The sequence below is a fragment of the Micrasema longulum genome, unplaced genomic scaffold (assembly GCF_059751315.1).
Source record: "Micrasema longulum isolate JH-2025_06_02 unplaced genomic scaffold, ASM5975131v1 h1tg000416l, whole genome shotgun sequence".
Lineage (NCBI taxonomy): Eukaryota > Metazoa > Arthropoda > Insecta > Trichoptera > Brachycentridae > Micrasema > Micrasema longulum.
In genome coordinates this window covers 220,438-246,368 of record NW_028277616.1, presented here as the reverse complement: position 1 = coordinate 246,368, position 25,931 = coordinate 220,438, and the positions used below count along the sequence as shown (strand labels likewise).

Sequence of the window (25,931 nt, the reverse complement as noted above, 5' to 3'; positions counted from 1 at the left end):
GTAAACTGAAAACTATCATCATTTATTTTATTTAAATTGGAAAACAAGAGCATTACAGAAAATCGTTAATTATATTTTTTGATTATTTAAAAAAATATATAAACTAAAAAAACTTACATGAAAGCAAAAACATATTTCCAAATTAAAGCACATTACGATTTAAATTCGCAAAACAAAAATGTGATCAGGAAATAACGACAAACAACGCGTACATTTCACAAATATAATACTGAAAATGATGGACAGAGCGAATTGGAAAATGTATCGAGTAAGAAAATTCACAACATTCACCGTAACGTCTGGCAAAGGGTGGGAGGGGGCAGCCCGCTGACTGCAGTTTATTCACACCGCTAGGAAAAGCGCAATATAGCACTTTTACTATCTATTCAGAATGGACATAACAATATTTGTAGGTAATTGCGAGTATTTGTTCCATGTTTCCAGCACTCGATGTAGGCGTAGATGAGACCGGGGATTTTTGTGGCAGAAAATTCATTTTTTAACACCTTGGATGATTCGACTTTTTTTTTATTTTTGACGAAATCTGTAGCTCAATCACAAATTACAATCGACGTGCTAATAAGCGACGTGATTCGTGACAATTTCTCACCATGGTTGCTTATAGTATTCGCGATCACAATGCAACATCCGTGAACACCTAATATCAATAATAACATATCTTTAACTTCCTTTAAAAGTGAAATTTCCAAAAATAATTCAAGTTATGATGTTGCGCCTTGAATCCGCAGCCTATATTATGCAGGTGATGTGCAGTTCTGTATGTAGGCGCATAATAAATGAACACTGTATGGTCAACTATAGTTGTATTATTTATTGTAATGTGCAACTGTGTGACCAATATTCATTTACATTTCTAGTAATATTATAAGTTTTGTATGATTAGTTATTTTATGTTATGTATAATTTTTATGTGACAACATTTACAATAACAATATGATGTGGAAGCCTCTAATTGGACTTTATGATATGTATTTATGGTATAATTGATTCTTATAAATGTATAAATGTCTGTTGGCTTTCCAATGAAAAAAAATATTTAAAAAATAAATCAAATGTCAAAATATTTACGTTTCGCGACGTATAATCCTGCTGCGCAATCGCATATTTGAATCTCACCGGTGTTAATATGGAAAATATTCCAAAACTGCTATTTTAATTTATTTATTTACTATTTATCATGCTACTCATTCATTGCATTTAGCCGGCGCGCCGGCCGCGGCCGACCGCCGCGGCGGTTGGCAAGCCAAATGTCAAGAAAAGCATTCGCCATAGTAATGATAATTTAATATTAACTTTTTTGTATCGGATACTCCTTACTTTTTTGCAAATGCAATAAATTGTATTCTTTTTTATAGTAAACGCTGATTTCTCGCCAATTAACTGTATTTATTTACGAGGAAAACAAAAAACAAACCGACACGAGCGTTGACTTAGAGATTACACACGCGTTGACTTATGACTGCGATGGCTTAAGCATAAAAATAATAATAATTATGGATAACTTATATAGCGCCATTTTCGTAATATAATATCTCAAGGGCGCTTTACAAAGTGATTATATAAAGATATAAATTTAATTTTAACTTTTTAATTTAAGAAAAATAATGTACTTTTTCATATTACTTTTCCACCACATGCTAAGAGTTTATTTAAATGATTTAGAGAACAAGTGGGTTTTAAGTTTCTTCCGAAATATCACTTCACTCTCACAGTTTCGTATTTCTGCCGGGAGAGCATATCATGCCGTAGGGCCTGCGACCGCAAATGCACGTTCGCCGAATTTAGTGCGCTGTTTGCGTAGAGGTATAATAACTTTTCCTTTTGACGTAGATGTAGCTGATCTAAGCGTAAGACGTCTGTCAGCTAGTTCATCTGGAATGCAGAATTCCCTTAGATATTCTGGAGCAGAGTTGTGCAGTGACTTATACATAAGCCAACAGAGTTTGTATTCCACCCTCTGTGGAAAACGTAGCCAGTGCAATTCCCGAAGTAGTGGAGTGATATGACTGAATTTAGAGATTCCAAAAATAAGTCTCGCTGCGGCATTTAGTACAGCCTGTAGGCGAGTCATTTTATTCATTGGCATGTCCATTATTGTTCATTGTGATCGCTCAAATGCTTAGCATGTTTTTAAGCACGTCGATAGTTATTTGTGAATGAGCTACAGTGTTCATTTGACGCATTAAAGTTTTCTCCTTACTTCTATTATTTTATATGACCAGAATAGGGTTTATATATTAATGCATGCTTGTGTCACGATTGTAACAAACATATTTTTAAACCATAAAAAAATATAACGAAGAATCAAAGGAACAGCTAAATATAAAACTGGTTGATAATCGATCATTAGTGATCGTTGAATAGAATAAAAGTCATTTGTTGCGTTTGTCAAAAATAGAAAAATAACCTCAAGGACGCTTTACAATTCTACACTTAAACTAAACTGAACGAACAACCGTTGTATACTTTCTGAATTTAAAATCGAAAGTGCGATTGACGAAAGAAGTGAGATTCCAGTTGAGATCTTATTCGGGACTGTCGATGATTCCTAAATGTGAAGGCAATAGGGAAATATTTTTTTATTTTTATTTAAATCTTAAAGTAGGGCACACATATCATACATATTGTTATGTGTGTTCTAATAATAACATTGCAAATATATTTAATTTATAAATTGTTTATCACATATGTCTTAACCATTATTTTAAATTTTGATATGTTTTTTTCTTCATAAATATTTTTTTCAATTTCGTAATACTTTTTAATTGCTTTAAATAAAATTGAATTTTGTGACTTTGCCTTTTTCCTAAATGGAAGTCTAATTTTGTTCTTTTCTCTAGTGTTGTGATCGTGTTCATGCTGGTTTCGATCAATTTTTCTCCAAAATTCTGTTTTTTTATTAGAGTTTATAATTTTATGAACAAATATCATTGTATTGTAAAATATTCTTTGTTTATATGTTAATAATTTCATTTCATTTACCATCGACTTTACCCTCGTGTATCTGTTTTTTTTTTTCAAAATGATTCTAAAGGCTTTATTTTGTAATACAGTTAGTTTATCTATGTTTTCTTTGTTTGATAAAAATAAAATGCTACTACAGTAGTTAACGTGTGGTTTAATAATTGCTTTGTAAATAGTTTTGCAAGAGTCCTTATCAATAAATCTTCTGATCCCTCCCAAAATTGATATTTTTTTTGCATATCACCTTTTTTAAAACATTTTTTAAGTAATTAAGGTCTATGAAATAATGTGCATCACAAAAAAAAAATCTAATTATTAGTAGCATAAAAAATATTTATAATTCGTAATTTTGAATTCCCGCAAAAACGGTCATTCCATTATCAAGCCCCTAATACGTCACGATTCATGTTTATTTGTTCCTGGCCATTGAAATTTGTTTAGAACGTTATCACGAATCTTGACGTCAAAACAAACAAGGCCAAACACGTCGCGTTTTTCTTGCAACGTATTTTTATTAAATTTCTTTTTTACATTTATGCATGAAAACATTTCTCCACAATATCCGTTTTGATTTTGAATAAACAACTAATTATTCTAAATCCATTTCACATGTTTTTATCGGTATTCATAGTTTGTGATATTTCCCTATTGGTTCCTAGTATCGTTTTTTAGAAAAAACTGTTTTCACGTGCCACGAGAGCGGTTCAGAATAGTAACCCCGGGGTGATATTTCACACGCTCTTGCGGCCGTGGAAAATACTTTTATCTCGCGTATTTTGTACGTTAATACACGAGATAAAAAAAAATTCTACGGCCGCGAGAGCGTTTGGAATAGCACCGCTGGAAATAGAAACAACGCTCCTGTTACATATTTCGGAAAAATGAATTTTTACTTTTTTTGCGAAAATTGACTAAATAATAAAATAACGAATAAAATCAATAAAAAACAACTTTATCTTCAACTACTTTTTTTCTACCAACCGGTTTCAAAGCTTAACAAGGTTCTTAATCAAGGTATAATTAACTAATGAATTTGATCCTATTAAAAACAAACAATGTTTACTAAATAGTACATCGAACCAACGGAGCTGATAAATAAAGTATTTTTGTCTTATAAGGATGGAAAGTGTAATGTGAGATGGGTACGATCTTTGAAACTAGACAGGAGCGGACTAAAAGAAATATCATTTATTTGGATATTTAACTTTTTTATTATTATTATGAATCGCTTTAGGTTTGCTTTAAGTTTTTTTTAATTAGATTTAAAAATCGGTCGGTAGAAAAAACAAATGGTTAAAAACAAATAAGTTTTTGATTTATTTTATTATAATGAATAACCACAAAGTTAGTGCTTCAAATAAAAAATATATAAAAAATTAAATAACTATTCCGAAACCATAAAAAGCTGACACTTATTCGGAAGGTTAAGTCTTCGAAAACTCTGTATTAGCAATGTATTATACGTGAATGAAAACTTTCGTTTGGACAATATTCATAAAAAGAAATCAGAAGTGCATTCGCATACTGCACGCGAATTTGTATGCAATAACACTTGTGTATAGTAGCTAACTTTCTGACAATATTATAATAGAACAATGATGTCAACGACAGTAAAGTAACAACATAAAATCCATTGTAAACGCCATCAAAACGAAATGACTTTTATAACCATATTTTAAATCACAAAAATCCCACCAAATACCTTTCTAATTAAAGGAATATATCGGTACGCAATTAAATAATAAATTAACTACGATTACATACATTTGATGCCATTTCTCCACAGGGGTAGGCAGAGAGGATAAAACGCTACATGCGTTTATCAAGGTTTCACGTACGCCCTTCGATCATGTAGATTTGGAATAACCGTTTATAAGGAAGGTTCAGTGTTTTTTTTATTTTTTATATTTGTTAATAGGCTATCAAACTAAGCTAAAATTAACAATAAAAAAATGTGTATCGTAAAATCCGCGCTGTGATTTTTTAAAGTTTTGTAATTACTCCGTCAGTGACGTCACAAGTTCTAATCGACGAGTTCTGCCGCTTGGTGAGTTGGCTTCCCGAAAACAGGAAATCTATCACAACACTGTTATCGATTTAAAAAAAACATTCATTTAAAAAGGGCAAAATCGTATGGTTTCCTAATTTTGCGTTCGTTTTACCAGACAACAGCCTTAAATGCTTTAATTTTTACCGCATGCAAGAAAATATTTTTTATATCCAATTTCCGTAGCACTGAACTTCCTCATAGGAATAGCTGTCGACAGCATGTAGTAAACTAAAAATTGTCCGTAAGTAAATTGGATTAATTTTACAAGATATTCACTTCCGCAATTAAACAAAACTTCATCCAAAATCGCGCAAATTGGAATTTGTTTAACGTCGATATTTTTCGAATTTTAAGAAAAATGTAAAGAGAAAAATTTTCGTAAGAATGTTTTCATAATTATTAAATCTTCCCAAAATATAATTCATAAGATGTTTGCACTATAGTCCTTAAAATACAGCTTGATTAGAATGACAGTTGTCAACAAAAGTGACGACATAACTTTGTAGCAACGTCTAAGGAGTGATTTATATTGACAAACGAAAAATCATTCGTATCTGGTGTTATTATTTTTTTTAATACAATGCTTGACATAAATCAACATAAATATATAAAATCAGCTTTAAAACTAAAATAAACCTAATTATTAACGACGTTCTTACAAGGTTACATCATTTTGCAAAAACGCTAGAGATGGGACAAATTGATCGAATAAAAAAAATATATTTGATGTTGTTCGTAAAAAAAATAATTGCCTTAAACACTATAATAGGCTTGTTTTTGCGTTTTTATATCAATTTTCGGAAACAGTTTCATGTTTGCATGAAAAAACTGATGAAATCGATTTGATCGGTACACGATCAGTGATCAGTAATTTCCCATCACTATTGAGATTAGTTTGACAGCTGTCAATTTAATCAAGCTATATTTTAAGGACTATATATACTTACTGGTGGTGCGTCATTCATTTAGGCATGGTAGCCAAAAATACAAAGGTTTAATTAACTGTTGATCAAGATATTAAAAATATTTATAAACTAATACCAACTTTCCACAAATATGCATAGTCACAAACTGTCGAACTAAAGTTTATTTTCGTATTGAAAGATGATTTAAAAACGGCTTTGAAAGGAATACAATGAATGATTGCACATGTTAATTGTTAATCTCGCGAATAGACATGCCAGCCTCCGTCTCCGCTACCAACTGCATTAGCAAGGATCAAAATACCTTGCTTATCATTCAGTTTTTATTGCGCGTAATTTGTGAAGGTGGTTTATATTCAACCAAAAAAATATCTATCGTACAACAAATTTAACATTTTAGATATCTGCGTGTTTTGATAGAAAACGAAAAGCAATATTTTTAAAGTATTGATAAGATAATAACATTTCACAGGATTAAATTAGACATTTATTTAAAGCCAGGTTTCGTCATGGACATGGTAATTTTCGATAATGTTTCATCATCATTATCATTCCCTTTCTGCACCTATTAGTGCATAGGGCACTGCATTGCTACACCAATCGCAGTGTATCTTGACCATTTTTGTTACATGAAGGTAAGACGATCAGTCTTACGCTTTAGGTACCAGCCCAGGGACTAGAATCGGGTTGTAGTTCCGTGGCTAGTGTTGCGGACTCACGGATCAGAGGTCCAAGGTTCGAACCCCACTCTACCCCAACTTGATTCCCATTTTCTAATAGGGAGTTGTTTACAAATCTTTGAAAATGGAAATGAATAAGAACCCAAATATTTCATTTTTTTAGTTTTTTTTTTAAATAAAATAATATTGATAATGTTTAATAAGACATTTATTTTTTTAAATATTGTGTGAAAAACATCCAGCTTTAGCGGACGATTGCCATTTTTTTAATGTAAATAAAAAACGTGTTAAAGCATAATTTAATGGAGGGAAATTTTACTTTGGATACCTTACCAATACATACATAAAATGGAATTCTACCAACTAAATTTTTGTCCTAGTTTTAATTTTCTTTATTTGTATTTTATTTCAATTGTACCTGTATGTATTATAAAGATTTGTGTTAGCCATTTTTTTTATGGACTGAGTCCATTAATAAATAAATAAACTACTTTCACAATAAATTCATATTTAAAAAAAATTGATTTCGTATTTTTAAACTTTATTTAACAACATGTATCACCCCTGGGGTGCTATTCTGAATCTTCTCTACTTAGGAATGCATACGATATATCGCTCAAAAACATCGTAAATATCGACCATCGACGCCCCGATGTATCGATGTTTTGGTAGGCGACGTGGGGAAAATATTCGGGAATATAATATATTCGTGACTATCGACCAGCTAATTTTTATCTAAACTCAACCTGACAGCGTCACAACACACTACCGCATTCCTTCCGTGCGTCTTGAACACAGGTCTATAGGTAAGTAACTTTTATTTTCAATAAAATAGATGCTTCATACTTTGACTGACACTGAATCTAAAGGCTAATTTTGCCTTCAAATGATACATTTTCAATGTTTTTTAAAGGTATTTTTATTATGTCTAAACACAAAAATTCATACTGTGCTATTTTCATTTTGATGGCGCTGCGATTTTTCAAGTTTTAAAAATACGCACTGGGATTTGCTGAGAAAAATAGTGACGTCACGTGTGACAACCTCCGATTCGATTAATGTCCTCACGCCACGGCTTTACGATTGAAGTAATCAATCACCCTTTAAAATGTGTGTTACGATTTTAATGCATTTTTATGATTTTTTCATACAACGATCTGTTGTACAGTAAAATATTAAAGCAAATTATGCATATTATTTATAATTTTAAAATGTACCCACATACATAGAGCAGTTTAGTTATCCCACATTATTGAACTTACCTTTTGAAGACAATACTCCATTATCTCCTTTTTGCATCACTTTTAAGCCCCCTACTTACATGAATTTTTATATTTTTTTTGCACCACAACAGGCAAGGACGCCCAATTACATCACAAAACACCCAGGTTTGAGACAAACCACATTTAATTTTAGTGTTCTCACCGGGAATCGAACCCGGAACCTTCCGTGTGTGAGTCAAGTCTTAACCACTACACCACGAAGGCCGCCATTTTATGTATTATTTGGCTTTCACGCTAAACAAAATATATATATACGTTGAGGTCCACACTTACATTCAGCTATTTAATATTGTAAAATATAAAATCAGAAAACAACATAACGCAATTTTTAACTAATAATTGAAAATACCATAAAAAAAACTGAATTCAGCAACAAGATTCAATTCAATTCAGAACATAATAAAAATATAATTTTGTATAATGATACCATTAAACAATTTCTTTAAAAGTATGTAACAAGGAAAACACATTGCCAACTAATATTCAGGATATGGGAAAAAATCTAATAGATGTACGAAAACAAAAACATTAATACCCGTATGCAGAGACAAAACTTAAGGTGAGGAAAGTACATTCTATTGTCTTCACCTTTGGGTTATTATCCACATTTGAGATTAGAATGTACTTTTCTCACCTTAAATTTTGTCTCTGCATACGGGTATAAGACAACTAAGTTACAGATTTTTATGCTAGCAAATTGATGAATAAAAACTCTCCACTTTTAGCTTATTCTATTTTTTATGAAATGGTTGAATTAATCTGAAGATGTCGAACATGACTTGAACCGCCCTCTGAATTGTCTGGAGAATGAATTCAATAAAGTGGGATAGTAATTGAGACAGGCTGAGGGCCGGTGATTCATACACACTCATACTTCATACTGGACCCATCAAGCAGAGTCCCATGCACAATGTAAAACACCATGCAATGGGAATAATGAACCCATGTTGCTGTCACGATAATAATATAAATTAATTTACTATTTTTAATTCTTATCGACAGTACACAATAAAAATTCTTTCAATGGGTTATGAAATCTAACTGAATCCAATTTTCCGATACGTAAACATTGATATCACACCTTGTAAAAATGTAATTAATATTTATTTGGGCCATAAACCACCTATGTTGGCAGAAAAGTAGCTCTTTTTTTTAAAGTAAAAATTATTTTTGAACAGTCTGTTTTTCGGTTAACTGGAAGATATTGCGTTTAGCAATTTTTAGCTATAGTGCATATACTTTTGTACTTGATGTTTAATAAATAAATAGATGGATTATTAAAAATAGATATTACGCAGCTAAATATAAATATTTGACCATGAGAACAATTAAAAATGGCAAGACACCTCTTTGAAATAAGTGACTTGACACGGTGATTTTATTAAGACGAAAGGAGTATTTGCATTTATTTACCCAACAAGAAAAGAAAGAAATAGATATAAAAAAATAATGTCTAGAAGAGAAGACTCGATAAAAACATGAGACTCTTCTAAATGGTCACTGCTATCCCTTCCCGAAGGAGATATATCCGAGCACCCATTTGTGGTCTTATCTTATCACATCACTGAAAGCACTTTTCTCTCCAATTCCATATCAATCCAAAATATAAATCCTCTACAATCAGTCTGGAATAATTGACTGTCCGTTACACAATTGTCAAGCAATTTAAAAACCATTGAGCTCGGGACCTCTAGTATGGTACAAATACAATTTCAATAGAATAAAATTTTGTTTGCTTAAGATTTTTAGAATTATTTCATTAATTTAATAATTGATTTATTTATTAACGGACATTGTCCATGTATACGATTTATAAGGTTTAAATATTACAATAAAATAATAGTTTAAAACATAAAAAAAAAAAAAAAAAAGAAGCATTGTTTGGTAAAAACTTTGAATGCTTAAATCTCATTCTTGCACCCATGTCTTCAATTGATAAAGTTCATATAAAAAAAATCCATAGATAAAACATGCTGTAAACTAAATATTTCAAAAGGGGCATTCTTTAAAAATCTATGGTATGGGGTTTTGTAAGAACAAATTTTTTCTTACGAATTCAGAAATAGCTTAAATTCATGCAGGATTGTATAGAAATGAATTTTTTTTTTTTAAACTTATGTTTTTCACAGAAATAATAAAACTCATTCATTTATTCATTTAAAAAACTGGAGTCAATTTATAAGAAATCAATATTGTCCTTTGAAATTTAAATTCATAACATTTAAGAATGGCGATAATATTTATGTACATATTATATCTTGTATCAGACTTGATGAGAAAAACGTATTTTATGATAAATGTAATTAAGGTATCAAATTATATAAAAACCATACCAATACAAAAATTATTTAAAGTGAAGTGAGCTTTCAGAGAGGGGAACTGATATTTTTAGTTATTTGTTATAAACTACTATTGCTACAAATCTACTAGAAACTGTAATTAAAACTAATGGACTGGCCAGTATTCATTTAATATATTTTTGAGTTGTACACTGATAGCAGACATAGCTTTGTGTTTTTTTTTTTAGGAAAATCATTTTTTAACAAGAAATTATATGTGATGTGTGCAGTGGTTTTTTTTTGCAGAAGCTAAGCAAGGCAAAAAACATGTTATTAGGATGATAAAGCATGTGAAATACATGTTTGGTTGAAATGTACAAATTGTGTAATGTATCTAGGTACCTATATGTATTTTTTTTCATGTTTTTGTTTTGCAGTTTGTAATCGTGCAAGGAAAAGTTGAAAGTGGTTCCACTTGAGCTTCGAACCCTTATTTAGAGCGGCTGTGGATAATATAAAAATAGCCAACCTCCACCGTGGAGTGGCTCCATATAAAGAAGAATAATTATACAATAAAAAAACCATGAGATGTTGAAACTAATTGAGTAAGTAGCATGAAAAAGGATTCATGAAGTATAAATTGGATAACACGAGGTATATCCAGAAAGTAAGTTCTGTTTGTATTTCTTGCCATCGCAGAGCTGTGATTGCAGTTTTGCGCATGCGTGGTACTTACCCTGACCCGTTGAGAAGGACTTGATGCCATTTTGAGTTTGCTGACTGTCGTGTATGCTTTGTGGTGCTTAAATAGGTATGAAGGTTTTCACAGTCACTGCTATCAATATGTTTATTTTTTGGATGATACTGTGTATGTTGGATTTGTTCCGACGTTTTAGCTACCATTGCAGGAGCCATCTTCAGGGTAAACTAAAAAATCTTCAGAGTGTTTTGAAGAAAAAAGTTTGTGTTTAAGTACTAGTAATTTGTACCGTGTCGCAGTCGGCAGTAGGCACATGTATGTAGTTCTGGGAACCATGTTGAGTTTAATTTAAGCCCGTCGTCTTTGTTTATGTTATTTGGGTGTCTGTGTATTTCAATTGCCTCTTTTATTATTCGTGCACTAAAAATACTGTAATTATTTTTCGCCTTCGAACCGAAAATTTTACATAAACCCAGTAATTACAGTGCACGAATGATAAAAGAGGCAATTGAAATACACAAGCACCCAAATAACATAAACGAAGATGTGTACTTGTTTTAATCAATCTGTCAAACAGGACTTACTTTCTGGATATATCTCGTAGGAAAAATGAAACATACTCACGTAGCACACTTACAAACTGTTGTATGTCAAAATAAAAAAATGTTTATTATGTGTCAACATAAATGATGCGTTACCATGGTGGTTAAATTTTAATATGGAGCATTGTTTCCACTAAGCTCATTATATGAGTATATCTAGATCGAAATTGCATTATGCCATTTGCAAATCAGACATAATATATTAATTACACTAAAAAAATCCAAATATTAAAAATTTTACAAAAAAATCATCTTTTATTGCAGCATTTATAAGAAATTTGCTTAAACCGGTCAGTTATTTCTAGTTAAAATAATATTTAATATGAGACATAAGTATATTTTTCCACATATTTTTTAAAATCTCATTTCTTAGGGCACCTACAGAAGGTGTGAAGAAATATAAATACCTTATAATACAGCTGGGCATGTTATGAATGTGTTTAGTTCTTCGCCACTATTCTATATTTGTGTATTTTTTTCTAAATGTTATGTCTGGTCACTTTCATTTCAAGTTGACATTTAGTTCAGCCTGGATGATTATTACAGCAACACTGATGACTGACCTCAGCAAAAAAGTCAAATGACACATGCTCAGTATAACCAAATATTATATTCGCATGTTGATAATATGGTTCACACCACACAGCTCAGTGTTAATGTTTTCCATGACTTTTGATTTACTTCCAAGATGGATATGTTGTGTTGGGATGTATTTTAAAATGTTTAGAATATTTTTCGACATTCTACGGGTAAGTTGTCAACTAATTCTGTGTTAGGACGGTGGTTGAATGTATTAATTACTCTATGTACGTAAGCAATCTACTAATAAATTCTACTGAATAGATGATACGGAGGTATTCGAATACAAAATTATCAAAAAGCAAACAATGGACAAAGCTTTTCATAACTACATGACACACGGACACGTCGATCGGATGGATGAAAACAACATGATGTATATGGCGGGCCGTGGACAAAAAGTACCTCGGACAGGTTAGTAATAGGCGGGTGTCTCTGAAGAGAAGTTTTGGAAGCTGGCGGCGTAAACAGTTTCCGCACAGCCGAGATGGGCCCCAGTTCGAGGGAGGACAGGAGGCTCCCCGACACCTATACGGACCCACGTATTACGTACACACTCAGTAATGCGCTACACTTCCGGATGTACAATATAGAGGTTTCAAATTAGGTGAGTATAAAAAAATAAAAATCCTAAACGCCGCTAATAATCATTGCTCTATAATCAATTGTTAAATACTAACCCCTTACACATTAAAAAAAAACTTTTAGTAGACTCTTTAATGGAATTTTGAGCAATTTTCGAATGTTTCAATTATATTTATATAAAGCCTTAATAAAATAATAGTTATGTTCCAAAATGGTCAGAATCTTGAATTTCAATCAAATAATTTCAAATGAAGTACAATATTCGAGTCAGATTTCTAGAATGCACAGAGTGTCGTGCGTCCCAGTATGGAAATAAAATGATTGATATTCCCTCCGGAAAATCTACAACAGGACATAGCGTAATATTTACCCATAACAAAATCACAACAACCCACATTTATGTATATTCAATAAAAATTTATTGGAGAATCGATAATTTGTAATGTATAAGTTCAGTCTTCTCAATAAATCTGATGAACGTTTAATGAATAAACAAATAAGAAAAGTAACATATAATATGTGAAAGTATTTCATTCATTTGAAAAAATAGAGGTATCAGTAATTCATGCAATAAAAATATGTGTCAGTAATAATAATCCAGAATTGATTGTAATTTAAGATGTACCTTATAGATTCATACATTTGAAAAGTTCTATAACATATTATTTACATATGAAAAATACAGAAAAATATGCTTTGATAAAACTGAAGAGATGTAAAATAAACTTTCTTTTATACTGTGCAACATAAAATAATTTTTAGTGAGAGAATTATGGAAAATTTATGGTTGAATATAGTTTAAAAAAAAAAATTTTAACATAAAAAGCTACGACAACATTCTACATTTCATGCAAAATAATAATAAAAACCAACGTCTACTTTATGTCCAATAACTTTATTGTGTAACGTGTAATAATTATAATACAAAATGAAACAATAATAATGTAACATATTTGACAACAATAATACTGTGCGGGACTTCGGTGCATTGAATACATAACAAAATATAAATAAGTTAACACAACAAAAAAAGCATCCAAAAATAATCATAAATATATACTCAACAATACTGCTAAAATACAACCAATAAAATTGCATATGATGTCATATTATAAAGGTGTACTAAATTTTAAGTCTATAAATTTAAAAATGCACTTATGAAACATATTATTATTCACTAATATTCTTATAGTGGCAGGATATAAAGGGAGTAAGATAAAAAAAACTATGTACAAAAGACGTTAATTAAATTAATGTAAATTATTATCAATCAAAAGTATCTAAAATTTTACTCAAAGCTAAATAAGCATCGTCACTATTAAATTTACAAAAACATTTTTGAAAAGACTTTTCATAGAGCCAACTGGAAAACTTTTTTAATCTGTTCATGTGGGATAATATACGGCAGCATTTCATTTGGCAACCGGCGCATGGTTCAGGAACGGTAATACAGAATATTGATTTAAAACGTTCTCCGCACCGGCGCCTGCAGTTGGCCGAGAATTGCGAGCAGTGGTAATATTCCACATGGTCGGCAGATGAAACTCTGCGGGTATTCTGTACAAGAGAATACGTCCGCCTCTGACAGAAGTTGACGACACACTGAAGTGTGTGAGCACAAGACCTTCCCACCACCGTTAGTACCTCCCCACCCCTGCACCATCTCACCTCTTTTCCTTCCGGCATGTCGTCGGTAAACTTCACAGAGTGCGTGCGCGATGCCTCCCTCTCCTCCCAGCCCTCGGAGTCTGACTCGGTGTTGTCGTTAAGGCCGGATCTTCGCTTTTCTATTGTACCAATAAAACCAATTGTTAATATAATTACCATCCTATTACGCAATAGTAAAAATAACTACAAAACATTACTGGTACTCGGGTAATATAAAAAACAGTTACTAGATTTTCAATCCAACATTTCTATGATACACCTACATTTTTAAATAATACGCAGGACAGATTTATGTACAAAGCGAAAGGATACAAGAGATTTTGTTTGCGAGAGTTGAAATCATTACCAACAAACTATTTAAGTAAAATAAAATTTTATAAATTCGAAAATCAATTGAATTTAAATTTTTCAAATGAGCGAGGAATTATCTTAAAAAAGATAGGTTCAATATTATGTGTGATGAAATTTGAATTTTGAAGAGTAATATTATTAGATTAGCGAATATTATGTACTATAACAAAGTATCAGAACCAGTTCATCAGCAAATATTGGATGACACTGAATAAATAAGACACAATACATAGTATCTAAAAGCATTTTTATCGCATCATAAAGAAATTAACTACAATGGCAATTTTTTATTTATAAAATATATGTCAAATTTATGAGGCATTAATAATATTGTTCTTCACAAAAATGAGTGTTTGGTGTATAAATGAATTTATATTAGAAATGGTTGTCCATAATAACTTGAATGAGAAAATTCTTCTAGCATTTTTTTGCCATTGTTATAGGAACATGAAATAATATTTAAAACATATTCATAATATTGGAATTCAAGACAGATTTAAAACTCTCACATTTAAATTCAGTAAAAAGAATAGCAGCATGGAATCAATTCAACCATATCTATAAAATTAGGTAATAAACATGATATATTTATTAAGAATTTTTATCAAAATGGAACAATCAGGTGGTATAATACATATCAGTCAAGAATGATATTGAGTGATACAGATGTTTGTAAAACCGCCACTGAGGATATAAATTTATATATATCATAATGATATGTATGTACATACAAAATATATACTAAAGGTGTTTTTTGTCATAATAGAACTTTTGATTGGTAATATGATTCTTATCAATCTAATTATAAAAGCTTTTTTTTTTGTGCTCCGTAAAAATACTCACATTCAAAATGGTACGCATCACATTCGAAATTTGCTTTTCGTGAAACCATGAATTTACTGCCTGACAAGTTTGGCAAAGACATTATTTCCAGAAATGGTCCTCTGCGATCCTGTGATTTGATGTCGTTAGATTATTTCCTATGGGGCTACGTTAACTCTTGAAGCATAGGAAGCCAATATATGAGTGACACGCATCATTTTGGAAATAAAGCCAGATTTTTTAGAAAATGTAGCAAAAATTGGATCGACAGAATGCGCAATGCATATGCCAGTCACGGAGCACATTTGCCGGATATCATCATTCTCAAAAAATATAAATGTATTTTCATTCTTTCAAACACAGTAAAAACTAACTCATTCCAACAAATATTTTCATCTTTTATTTCTATTTAAAGTTGTATTACTTTAAAAAAACACCTGATAAAAATACGTCAAACTTATATTTACCATGTGTACCTCAGAGTAATAATTCTCTAGAGAAGCCCTTAAGCTTTACTGCATAGAAAAAAAGCGTTCCAAATTTTCGATTCGGTTTTAGTTTGGTTTTTAGTTTAACAACAAACGTGTAATGAACGGTTTCGGTTAGCGCGTGTAATTCTGAACCCAAGTACCTACAGTCCATTGTATTGCTGTAATCTGTAGCTAACTTGGTAGTCAATAATGTTACAATGGTTTTTCTGCATACGGGCGACTCTATTAGGTTATTACTCTAAGATGTGTACTAACATTTATATAATAATACTGTAAATTCTATACAGAAAAGCTCATACGCTACATTCACAACAAAACAAAACTAAATAAGTGAGCAGTAAGCGGTGAAAGAAATAGGAAACACTTTGTTCGGTAATGAATGAACTTACCTTGGATCCTATCCAAGTCTTGCGAACTGAACTTCTGGTCGGACCGGTAGAGGCGCCCGCTACCCCCGAGTGATGCGTGTTCCAGTTCTAGGTGTGATGTGCCGTGTGCATTATTATTATATGTACAAATGTATATTGTTCAGTGTATTCAGTCAATTCACTTCAAAACTAATCTTAGCTCCAAATATATTGAAATACCAGCTTGTAAAAACAGCGGTTGGAAACAGCATTTAAACAACTTCACGAATAAGAACTGAGATATATACAAACAGGTAGAAACTATTTTATTTATCATATTCACTATTGGCAGCAAACTTTGGCATACTTACAAAAGTAAGAAATACGGACAAAGTTGTTACACCAACGAAACTGTTATCAATTTAAGAATCCCTTTCTTTAAACTTCTCAATGCCAGTAAAGCTCTTCAGGGTAGCCATTTTTTTACGAGCATTTTCTATAGATAAGACGCAACTTGAAATGCGGAATGATTTAAAACTTTTCTTTAAAGCAATGTGTAAATTGTGCATGTATAATAATGTAAAATAGTTGTGAAGCGAAAAAGGAAGCAAAAAAATCATAAAACCCCTTAGTGTTGAAAAAATTGTCAGAATGTTTTAGCAATGTGTTTAGCATAGGCTACTCAACTGTGAACACTTGTCATTGTGGAGGCGAGACAAAACGATACTAAAACTATGTACAAAAATAAGCAATTAGAAACACTACAATGCTTTTAGAATGTGCGAAAGCGTCAATCCACCCAATTGGTCAAACTGCGTATGTAACAACAAACACACTACATAATTGTTTGTAGTTTCATACAGTTTAAACATTTTTAAAAATGTGACAGTTGACCGTCTGATGAGGCAAAAATGCTGAAGTTGAATGTAACTTGAAATGATGTAAATATACTAAAAACAAACTGTGATATCTTCATCTATCAGAATTTATTAAAAAAATCATAAACTCCTGCAAAAATGTGATACGTAATAGATTTCAAGATAATAATAAGACCTTTGCGAATGAAAGTGAATCGACTGAAAAAAGAAAGGCAAAATAAAATGATGCGTGCACAGTACAAATAAGCAAGCCCGTGTTAAATTATATTAACATAACATGAGCATCAAGTACCTACAGTAATAATATTTCTACAAATTGTGGTTTTGCAAACATTTGCGGTGCACGTGATTCTCAGTGCAAAATAAAGTAACCAAAATACAATTTTATGAATATTATAATAAATGGAATTTTTCTACTGCATTCCGTGGCGGAACTGCATTTTAATTATAAAAATAAAAATACTTTACTTTGTTTTATTCCACATTCATTTATAATTTTCACCAGTGACTGGGTTTCCAACATCAGGCTGGATGTCGGTAAAATAAAAGTGGAATAAAACTAAATTAAATATTTTCATTGCTATAATGAATATTATAAATTAATACAAATCCTAGGAAAACTCTTAACATTCAAAGTAATGAATTTGTTAAATAAATTTAACCGTTTTTTTGAATAAATTAAACCAATATTCAAATGCACTTTCTTTATGCATTAATTGAAATTTGGTTTTTAATTTTTAATCAAATTTAGGTGTTTTGAGCTGTAATTAACCAACATAGTTAAGCCTTCTGGCCTATTTATATAACATAAATGGCATAAATTCCTTTGACATAATATAGAATTCTATGTAGTAAAAATACCAGATCAATGTGCATATACGTTAAAAAAATATACCTAGGCTATGTATTAAAAAAGCCATATCAACAATAATAAACAACTGTATTACTATTGACAAAAAATAATATAAATGTAAACTAGACATACAGCCATTTTTTATTTATAGTCAATTTAAAAATTACATTATTTTTATTATTAAAATTTTTTCAGCATTTTGGTTAGTGGTAAAGTATTCATCAATCGTAATAATTACAGAAAGGATTGAGAATATTGGAAATTAAAAATAAGAGCGTAATGAAACAAACATCACAAGCAAAAATAAAATACAAACAATTTATTGGCAGAGACAAAAAATCATTGAAGCCGTAAGAATAAAAATTGCATTGAATCAAAAGCAAAACAAAAATATTCAGCCAATCGAAGGGTGTTAAGAAAGGAGTAATTCATACCTGGCTGCTTTGTATATTCTAATTGCGGTAGGAGGAAACAGGTGAGGACATTTTCACCCGTGGCGAGGTCTCGGTCGGTTTGGAATGTGAGCATCGGTTGGGCCTGATTCTCCGATAGCCACACGGCTTTGAGGTTGAGATTCACCAGTGAATAGGGCAAGTATTCTAGCCTGAAAGTGGAGGTACATAAATTATAAAAAGGCACTTGTAAAACAGTACAAATTAAATAAAATATCAGTCTTCCATGTCTACTCCCTAGTTAGAGCATATGGTATCCAGAAAGACCCTACAGGCCTCTCTGATGTCTGTCAGCTCCAGTTCATTCTCTAAAATCAGATTCGCATTCTGCAGTTCTGACATAAGCTGTTGATGAACAGTTAGCAGTCAATTGAAAAATACACTGATGTAAAACCTCCACCAAAATTATTAATTCAATAGTCTCTATAATATGTCCAATAAAATGTTATATGGATTACGCATTCTATTTTTCCATTATATTTCATTTATAAATGAGCATTTTTGGTAAAATTATCGATTACCAAAAGATAGATTATTTTTATGCAAAATAATTATTATCAAATATTGCCTTGATGACCACTTTCACTTTTTTAAATAATTAACTCTCTGATGAGATATTTCCTTATAATCCAGGGTTGCGTCGGGAATTAAATTTAGTATTTGTCAACAAAGATTCAAACAAATCAATAAAATAAGTAATATGTTTGATGCATCCAAAAACTGGATGAAAACATTCATTTTCCGTCAAACTATCAAATATATATTTTTATGATTTCTTAAATTTCAAATAACTCAACAGTTATATTTAAAAACGTAATTGTAAAATCTCAAGCAAAAAGCTAATGAAATAAGTCACATGAAAAAATGGCAAATATTGGAAACAGACAGCCAATTATTAATTCGCATACCAAATCCCGGCACTAGAAACTGCCAATTATATAGCCCTAATTTGGAAAACACTGATTATGCATTTCGTAACACTCTGGACTGCATTCGAAGAAACGGTAATTTGGTTTGAAATCATGTTGATCTGTTTAGTACTAAAGTTTATTCTGTCAAGCCATTTTGTTTTAAATTGTACCAATTTTTATCTGTATTTATTATTATACTGTTTTTATTTTCATTTTATAGTACGGCAAGCTCAATATGAATGATATAATAATAAAATTGAATGTATCCAAAATAATAATCTCAAAAACATTGAATATCGCTTTGGTAATGTTAATAATGACTATAATACTTTCGTAATTAATTTTAAAATGGAATCGTTCAAAACAGGCGACTTCATTATGATTCAGTTTTTTAAAATAAAATCCTGAATGGTTTCGTAGACTCGTCATACCTAATTGGAAACATTGGATTACGCTGTCCTCTTCATTTTACTAGACTAATTTCACTTTGCCATGTATCTAAGTGCAAAAATAATTACACACATAATTCATTCTTAGACGTGCCTGCACATCCTATAATAACTATTGTCAAGAAATAGACAACTTTAAGCAGAAGCATGCGTGCATATAAGAGATTTATACATTACATTACAAAAAAATTATATACTTTTGCTTTTGGCTCATAACTTGTAATTTTTAAATTGTATTTTTGTTTTGTATAAGTAGACATGTAAGTAATTTATGATAATTTGATTGGTCTATTCATTTTTAATATTCGTTTATTGTTTTTTTTGTATGTCTGTACATTATCTAAAGATTTTATTATTTTTTCAAGTGTTAATGTTATCTTTATTATTCTTTAATACTTTCTGTACTTTTTCTTTACTTTACTTTGCCAAGATGCTTTTTTCTTTGGCGTACCTACCTATACATTTCCAATAAAATTTCATTATATCATTGCGGTTGCAAGCCCTATGGCATGGAATGCTCTCCCAGCAAAAGTGTGAAACTGTGAGAGTGAAGTGATATTTAGTAAAAAACTTAAAACCCACATTTTCTCTAAATCATCTAAATAAATCTGTAGCATGTGATGACAGTATGAACTGTTTATAACCGAGGAGTTTTATTTAAATTTTGAGCCAAATAAAATATGAATAGAATCCTTAAGCTATAAAAATGGTGGTGTATAAACTACCAATAATATTAGTAATCGGCACAGCGGTAACCAGAGAATGAGTAAGAACAGTAAGATAAACGAAGTATACCTGTTTCCACTGACATCCAGTACATGAAGAGAAGTGCAGTTCCCCAAATCCTTGGGTAGAGAAGTCAGCTTGTTGTCCCTCAGGCTGAGCACTCCTAGCACCAGCAGGTTCCCGATCTCGGCGGGAATATCGCTGAGGGAGTTGCGGTCCACGTTCAGGTTGGTCAGCTTGCTCATGTTGCCTATACTAGGGGGAAGCTCCATCAGGAAGTTCTCTGTCAGAATTAGTTCCTGCATATTTTCACACCTGGGAAAGTAAAGAGTAACGAAGAAAGTCAGTGATATCATTAAATATCAAAAGTCTTACAGGAAACTAAAATAAAAAAAACAATTTTTTTTTTGTTTTAAATACATTTAAACAGCTAATATTGTTGTTGATAAATGACTAAATACTTGAAATAAATGTGTTTACGAGGTTAAAATTAATATGAAAAATATTTATGTGCACTTTACAAATTTACAATAGCTAAGAAACACTTAAATAGCAAAAAAGAAATATTTGTTTTCTTAAAATTTTCCTAAATATTTCATTTTGGGATCCATTTTATATGAGTGTAAATAATTCACTATCAGAGTGGAGTTCGAACTTTGCACTTTTAATCCGTGAGTCGACAACACTAGCCACAACCACAAACCGATTATAATCATATTTTTCTTTGTTTTTCAAACAGAACATATTTTACTATTTATTTAATAAATGCGAAACTTCATGATTGCTATTTGTTTTTTTAGATTTTATTCTTTATTTTCAACATCCAGTTAGAATCTCCAATCCGCGGCATGCATCAACCTCTGACCTCCTACGACCGATGTCATGAAAGAGCGGGGTCAACACCTTCCTCAACTTGACAACACTCCCGCTTTTCCACAATTCTGGCAAAAAGTAACGGAACTTCTTGCCAACGTAATAGTGTTGCCTCGATGCCAGAACAGTGTTGACCCCTTCACTTAGTATCATTTACTATAATAAATTACGATTTTTGGCACTGAACTGAAAACATTTTATTCAAACGCACATAATCTGATTACAATTAGATTATATGCGTTTGAATGTTTGATAACCCAATGTGTTAGAGATAGAACATTTTCAAATAAAATATTCTAGTGTGTATACTAACTCGTGCGAAATTTATATGTTTATTTGGTTCCCCGACAGGCACTAACACATTAACTAGTTCTCATTAATAACTATTCTTGGCAAAAATGACAGATTGGCAGTGTAGGCGATGCTGAAGCTGTTTTTTCTGCAGTGTTATTGCTGTTATTTTGTTTTATGATTTAAAATTTTTTGGTGCTATTAAGGGTACAGTCATTAGCTACTGTTTTTGTATTTATATGATGTATTATTGATATTACACTAATAAAAAAACTGTAACCGAAAAGATAAAATACTTACATTCCAATATTAACATTAAGTGTATGTAGTCTATTTTGGTCCAACTTCAGTATGGTCAGGTTTGTGAGTTCACACATCCCATCTGGCAATGTTTCTAGAAGATTCTGTGATAAATGAAGATCCGTGAGCGACGAAAGTCCGCCGATCTCTTCGGGAAGCTTTTCTAATCTGAAAGATAAAAATATGAGTATAATCACTCGATGCATACGTAACAAAATTAAACTTCTAAATATGAGACTCGCAGTGCCGACTTAAAGCTTCACAATGTTTTTTTATCTTTCAAATGCAGTTAAGAAATATATAAAGGCTATTGATAGATGCACAAATGTTGAGATCCATACCTTATGTAAGGCTGAGACAAGCATTATGGACAAAATCGAGAAAGGAGCTCTGCGCTGGTTTGGACATGTAGAAAGAATGGACAGCGAAAAAACGGCTAAGAATATTTACAATGCGAATGTTGATGGATGCAGAAATAGAGGAAGACCGAGAAAGACATGGCATGACCAAATCCAACAAATACTTGAAGATGGACATGTCAAAAGTCGGAATAATCGGAGTGCGTGCATGAGAAGGTGTATGAATATAGAGGAAGCGAGATCTGTATGCAAAGATAGAGTGATGTGGCGTTCTATCTTCTCTGCCTACACCCTTACGGGGAAACGGCGTGATGGTTTGTTGTTGTTTATAAATAAATGACACAGACCAAGTATTATAAAATCATCTTGTACTAAAATCATTAAATTTTTTTTTGGACCATAACAAGTCGGGAGGCCCAATTACAGTAGTGAATTACAGCCCAGAACACCCAGGCTTGAGAAAAATCCCATTGAATTTTTGTGTTCTCACCTTTCGTGCGAGAGTCAAGGGGCTTAGCCATTACACCATGGATGCTGTCTATTATAATATGTGTAATTATTAGGAAGTATATTTTGCTGAAAACAGAGTGCACTAAAATCTATAAAAGGAAGCGGATGCTTAATAAAGTAAGTAAAATCATCACAGTACACATCCAACTCCTATGCACGCGCCTAGTGATGACGGTGACCAGAATATTGTCCTAATTATTTTTTTTTGGGTAAATTAGAGGTAAAACAGTATCGGTTTAAAACAAATCCAGTTTGACTCAACACAAAAACAATCTATTTATATAAAAATTTAGGTTCCGTATGTTTGTGGCCGCAAGTCTCGGAAAGTAATCGATGGATTGACTCAAAATTTTTATAGAACATTCAATTTTAGCAGAAGAGTGTTTCTTAATACTTTTTATTCGGAAGTTCCAACGGAAACGGAACATTCTGTGCGTTTTAAACTGACTCATAATTGGACATAGTTTTGCAGAAAGCGTTCAACCCTCAAAATGCTAAAAATGAGTTTTTGGCCGGTTTTGATAGCACACTGCGATATCTCTGTGTGCTGAGCTTTGTATTATGCTCTGAAAACGTCCAAGCTCCAAGTGCTATACTTTGTTCCAATTAAATAAATTTTTCACCCTCCTCACGGCTATCGCTGTTATATCAACTTTAAAAACGTCCAAGTGGTTTGACTGTTTCCTGCAGCTATTTTTCTATTTATATTTTTAAAAATCTTTATATATAGTTGGATAATTTATAAAGCGCCATTTTTGTGAAAATCACCTCAATTAATAAATATCCCAGTACGTCTTGCAGCTACAGAGCGCATGGACGGTTGGGATTCTAGTTCCTCGTTTTCAATTAAGATCAATAAAAAATTATAACAGATAGGAGCTAGATTACAGGACGTCTTGCAGCTACAGAGCGCATAGACAGTTAGAAATTTAGCCCCCATTTACACATTTTAAAAATTGACAAATAAATTTAGTGTATAAAAAAAATAAAATAATATGAATAATAAAAAGGAGTAAGATTACAACACGCCTTGCAGCTACTAAGCGCATAGACGATTGGAATTCTAGACCCCGTTTACAAAATTTAGGTATTTTAATGTTGATATATGAAAGCTAGATAACCAATCATCGTGCAGATACAAAGCGCATGGACGAGAGGAATTCCAGCAAAGTTAAAACAATATAAATAAATTTATAAAAAATAGAGTATAGTAGTAAATTGGTCAAGTGTTCATGCCAAGAAGTGAGCAATAAAAAACTAAATAAATCAAACACTGTTTCAACTCCATGGTTAACAAAGGGAGATAGATGTCCGAAGAGAAGCTTTTGTAGACAGTAGGTAGATATCGTCGCCATGTGGCCCGCTGGCTGGTAGATAGTTTCTGGAAACGCACGTGTGTAGTACTATTATGCCTTTTGCCGGCAAAAGAGTAAAGCACTTGGAGCTTGGACGTTTTCAGCACAAAAAGATATTGTAGTATACTATCAAAACCGGCATTAAACTCATTTTTATCATTTTGAGGGTTAGATGCTTTCTGCGTAACTACGTCTAATTTGTCACAGTAAACAAGTACTGAATGACAGTTCTACACAGTGCTGCCATTTTATCAATTAAAGCCAAAGTTACAAAAAAATATTTTCCCTATAATATATCTATATGTTTACCGGGTGATCTTTCAACCCTGTCACATCCGAAACCACGATGATCAGTATGGGCAAGAAGACATATTAGCATACTTAAAAGAATATTTAGAACAAAGAAAAATTTAAAAAATAAAATATTAAAAAAAACAAATGGTTGCTTACTTCTGAAGGGGAGAAGTGAGGGAAGCGCGGCGCAGTATCAGACTCTCCCTTCCCCCTTCTCGTTTCACCCCTGCAGAAGTGAGCAACCATTTGCTTTTTTTGATATTTTATTTTTTTAAATTTTATTCGTTCTAAAAAAAATATTTTTATGTTCCAATATGTCTTCTTGCTCATACTGATCGTCGTGGTTTCGGATGTGACAGAGTTGAATGAACACCCTGTATTTATAAATTTAGGTTCAGTATGTTTGTGGACGCAAATCTCGGAAAGTAATCGATGCATTGACTCAAAATTTTGACAGAACATTGCATTTCCTTACATTCTACAGCATAGTAACAGCAACGCAAATTATGATATTTAATTAAGCAATGTGTTTCCTCGGTAAATGTATAGTTGCTAGACTATTTTTATTTACTCCCCTAATAATTTTGATATCAGACAAAGCCACAGTGAAGCATGGCCGGGTTCAGCTAGTATAATGTAAAATAATATTGTATGTACTTGTTTTCAGAGACATCCAAACAGACTAAAGAACTCAGGTGGCCGATCTCCGGTGGAAGAGACTGCAGCTGGTTGTGGTCCAACCATAATTCCTGGAGGGCGGGGAGGGATCCTATGTGACCGGGCTAAAAATACAATACAAAAATCAGATCAATTAGCATATTAGACTAAGAAGTAGTAAATGGTTTCAATGAATACTGAATATTTTTTGTGACAATTTAATATGTACTTTACACTAAAAATAATTTTAAAATACAAAAGAACACAATATTATGTCTTATCTCTGTGGGACTTGTGTTTATTGAACTTTGAATTATTAAATAGTAATCAGTAAATGTATAATTTATTTATTTTTTGTTTTTTACATTGGATTGCCAAATGATAATTTGTGGGTCAGCACTATCTATATGTAGATACCAAAATCATTTGTAAAATACATTCAGTTTTCCATTTTCCCGTATTGGAAAACTTAAATTAGAAATTGGCATGCCTAGCGAAAGAGACATATAGGAAAAAAGAAAATGTAATAAGTTTTGATTTAATAATATAAAATAAAAAACTCAAATTCATGCCTTTGATTTAAAATTCGAGGGTATTTTCAAATCATTATTAATATATAAATTAATATTGATTTTTTAAATGTTTTATATTAAAAAGGCAAGAAAATTAATCTCATAC

The 25,931-nt window shown here is 31.6% G+C and overlaps 1 protein-coding gene across 20 annotated transcripts in view; it reads right to left on the bottom strand.

Moving 5' to 3' along the window:
- Positions 1-25,931, bottom strand: part of scrib (scribble planar cell polarity protein) — a 366,730-nt gene that overhangs the window by 162,586 nt on the left and 178,213 nt on the right. For 16 of the 20 annotated variants that reach the window (XR_015822293.1, XM_088226214.1, XM_088226216.1 and 13 more), the window contains exons 5-10: positions 25,254-25,378; positions 22,079-22,246; positions 20,684-20,929; positions 18,511-18,680; positions 16,388-16,474; positions 14,335-14,453 (exon numbers count right to left, since the gene is read on the bottom strand). Coding sequence is in view for 18 of the 20 variants with exons in the window: in XM_088226214.1 (XP_088082340.1) it covers positions 14,335-14,453; positions 16,388-16,474; positions 18,511-18,680; positions 20,684-20,929; positions 22,079-22,246; positions 25,254-25,378 (915 nt within the window). In the remaining 2 variants the exon portion in view is untranslated. Of the gene's footprint in view, positions 1-6,080; positions 6,243-14,334; positions 14,454-16,387; positions 16,475-18,510; positions 18,681-20,683; positions 20,930-22,078; positions 22,247-25,253; positions 25,379-25,931 lie in introns of those variants that run through there. The other 4 variants (XM_088226215.1, XM_088226219.1, XM_088226236.1 and 1 more) reach the window with 2 other exon arrangements.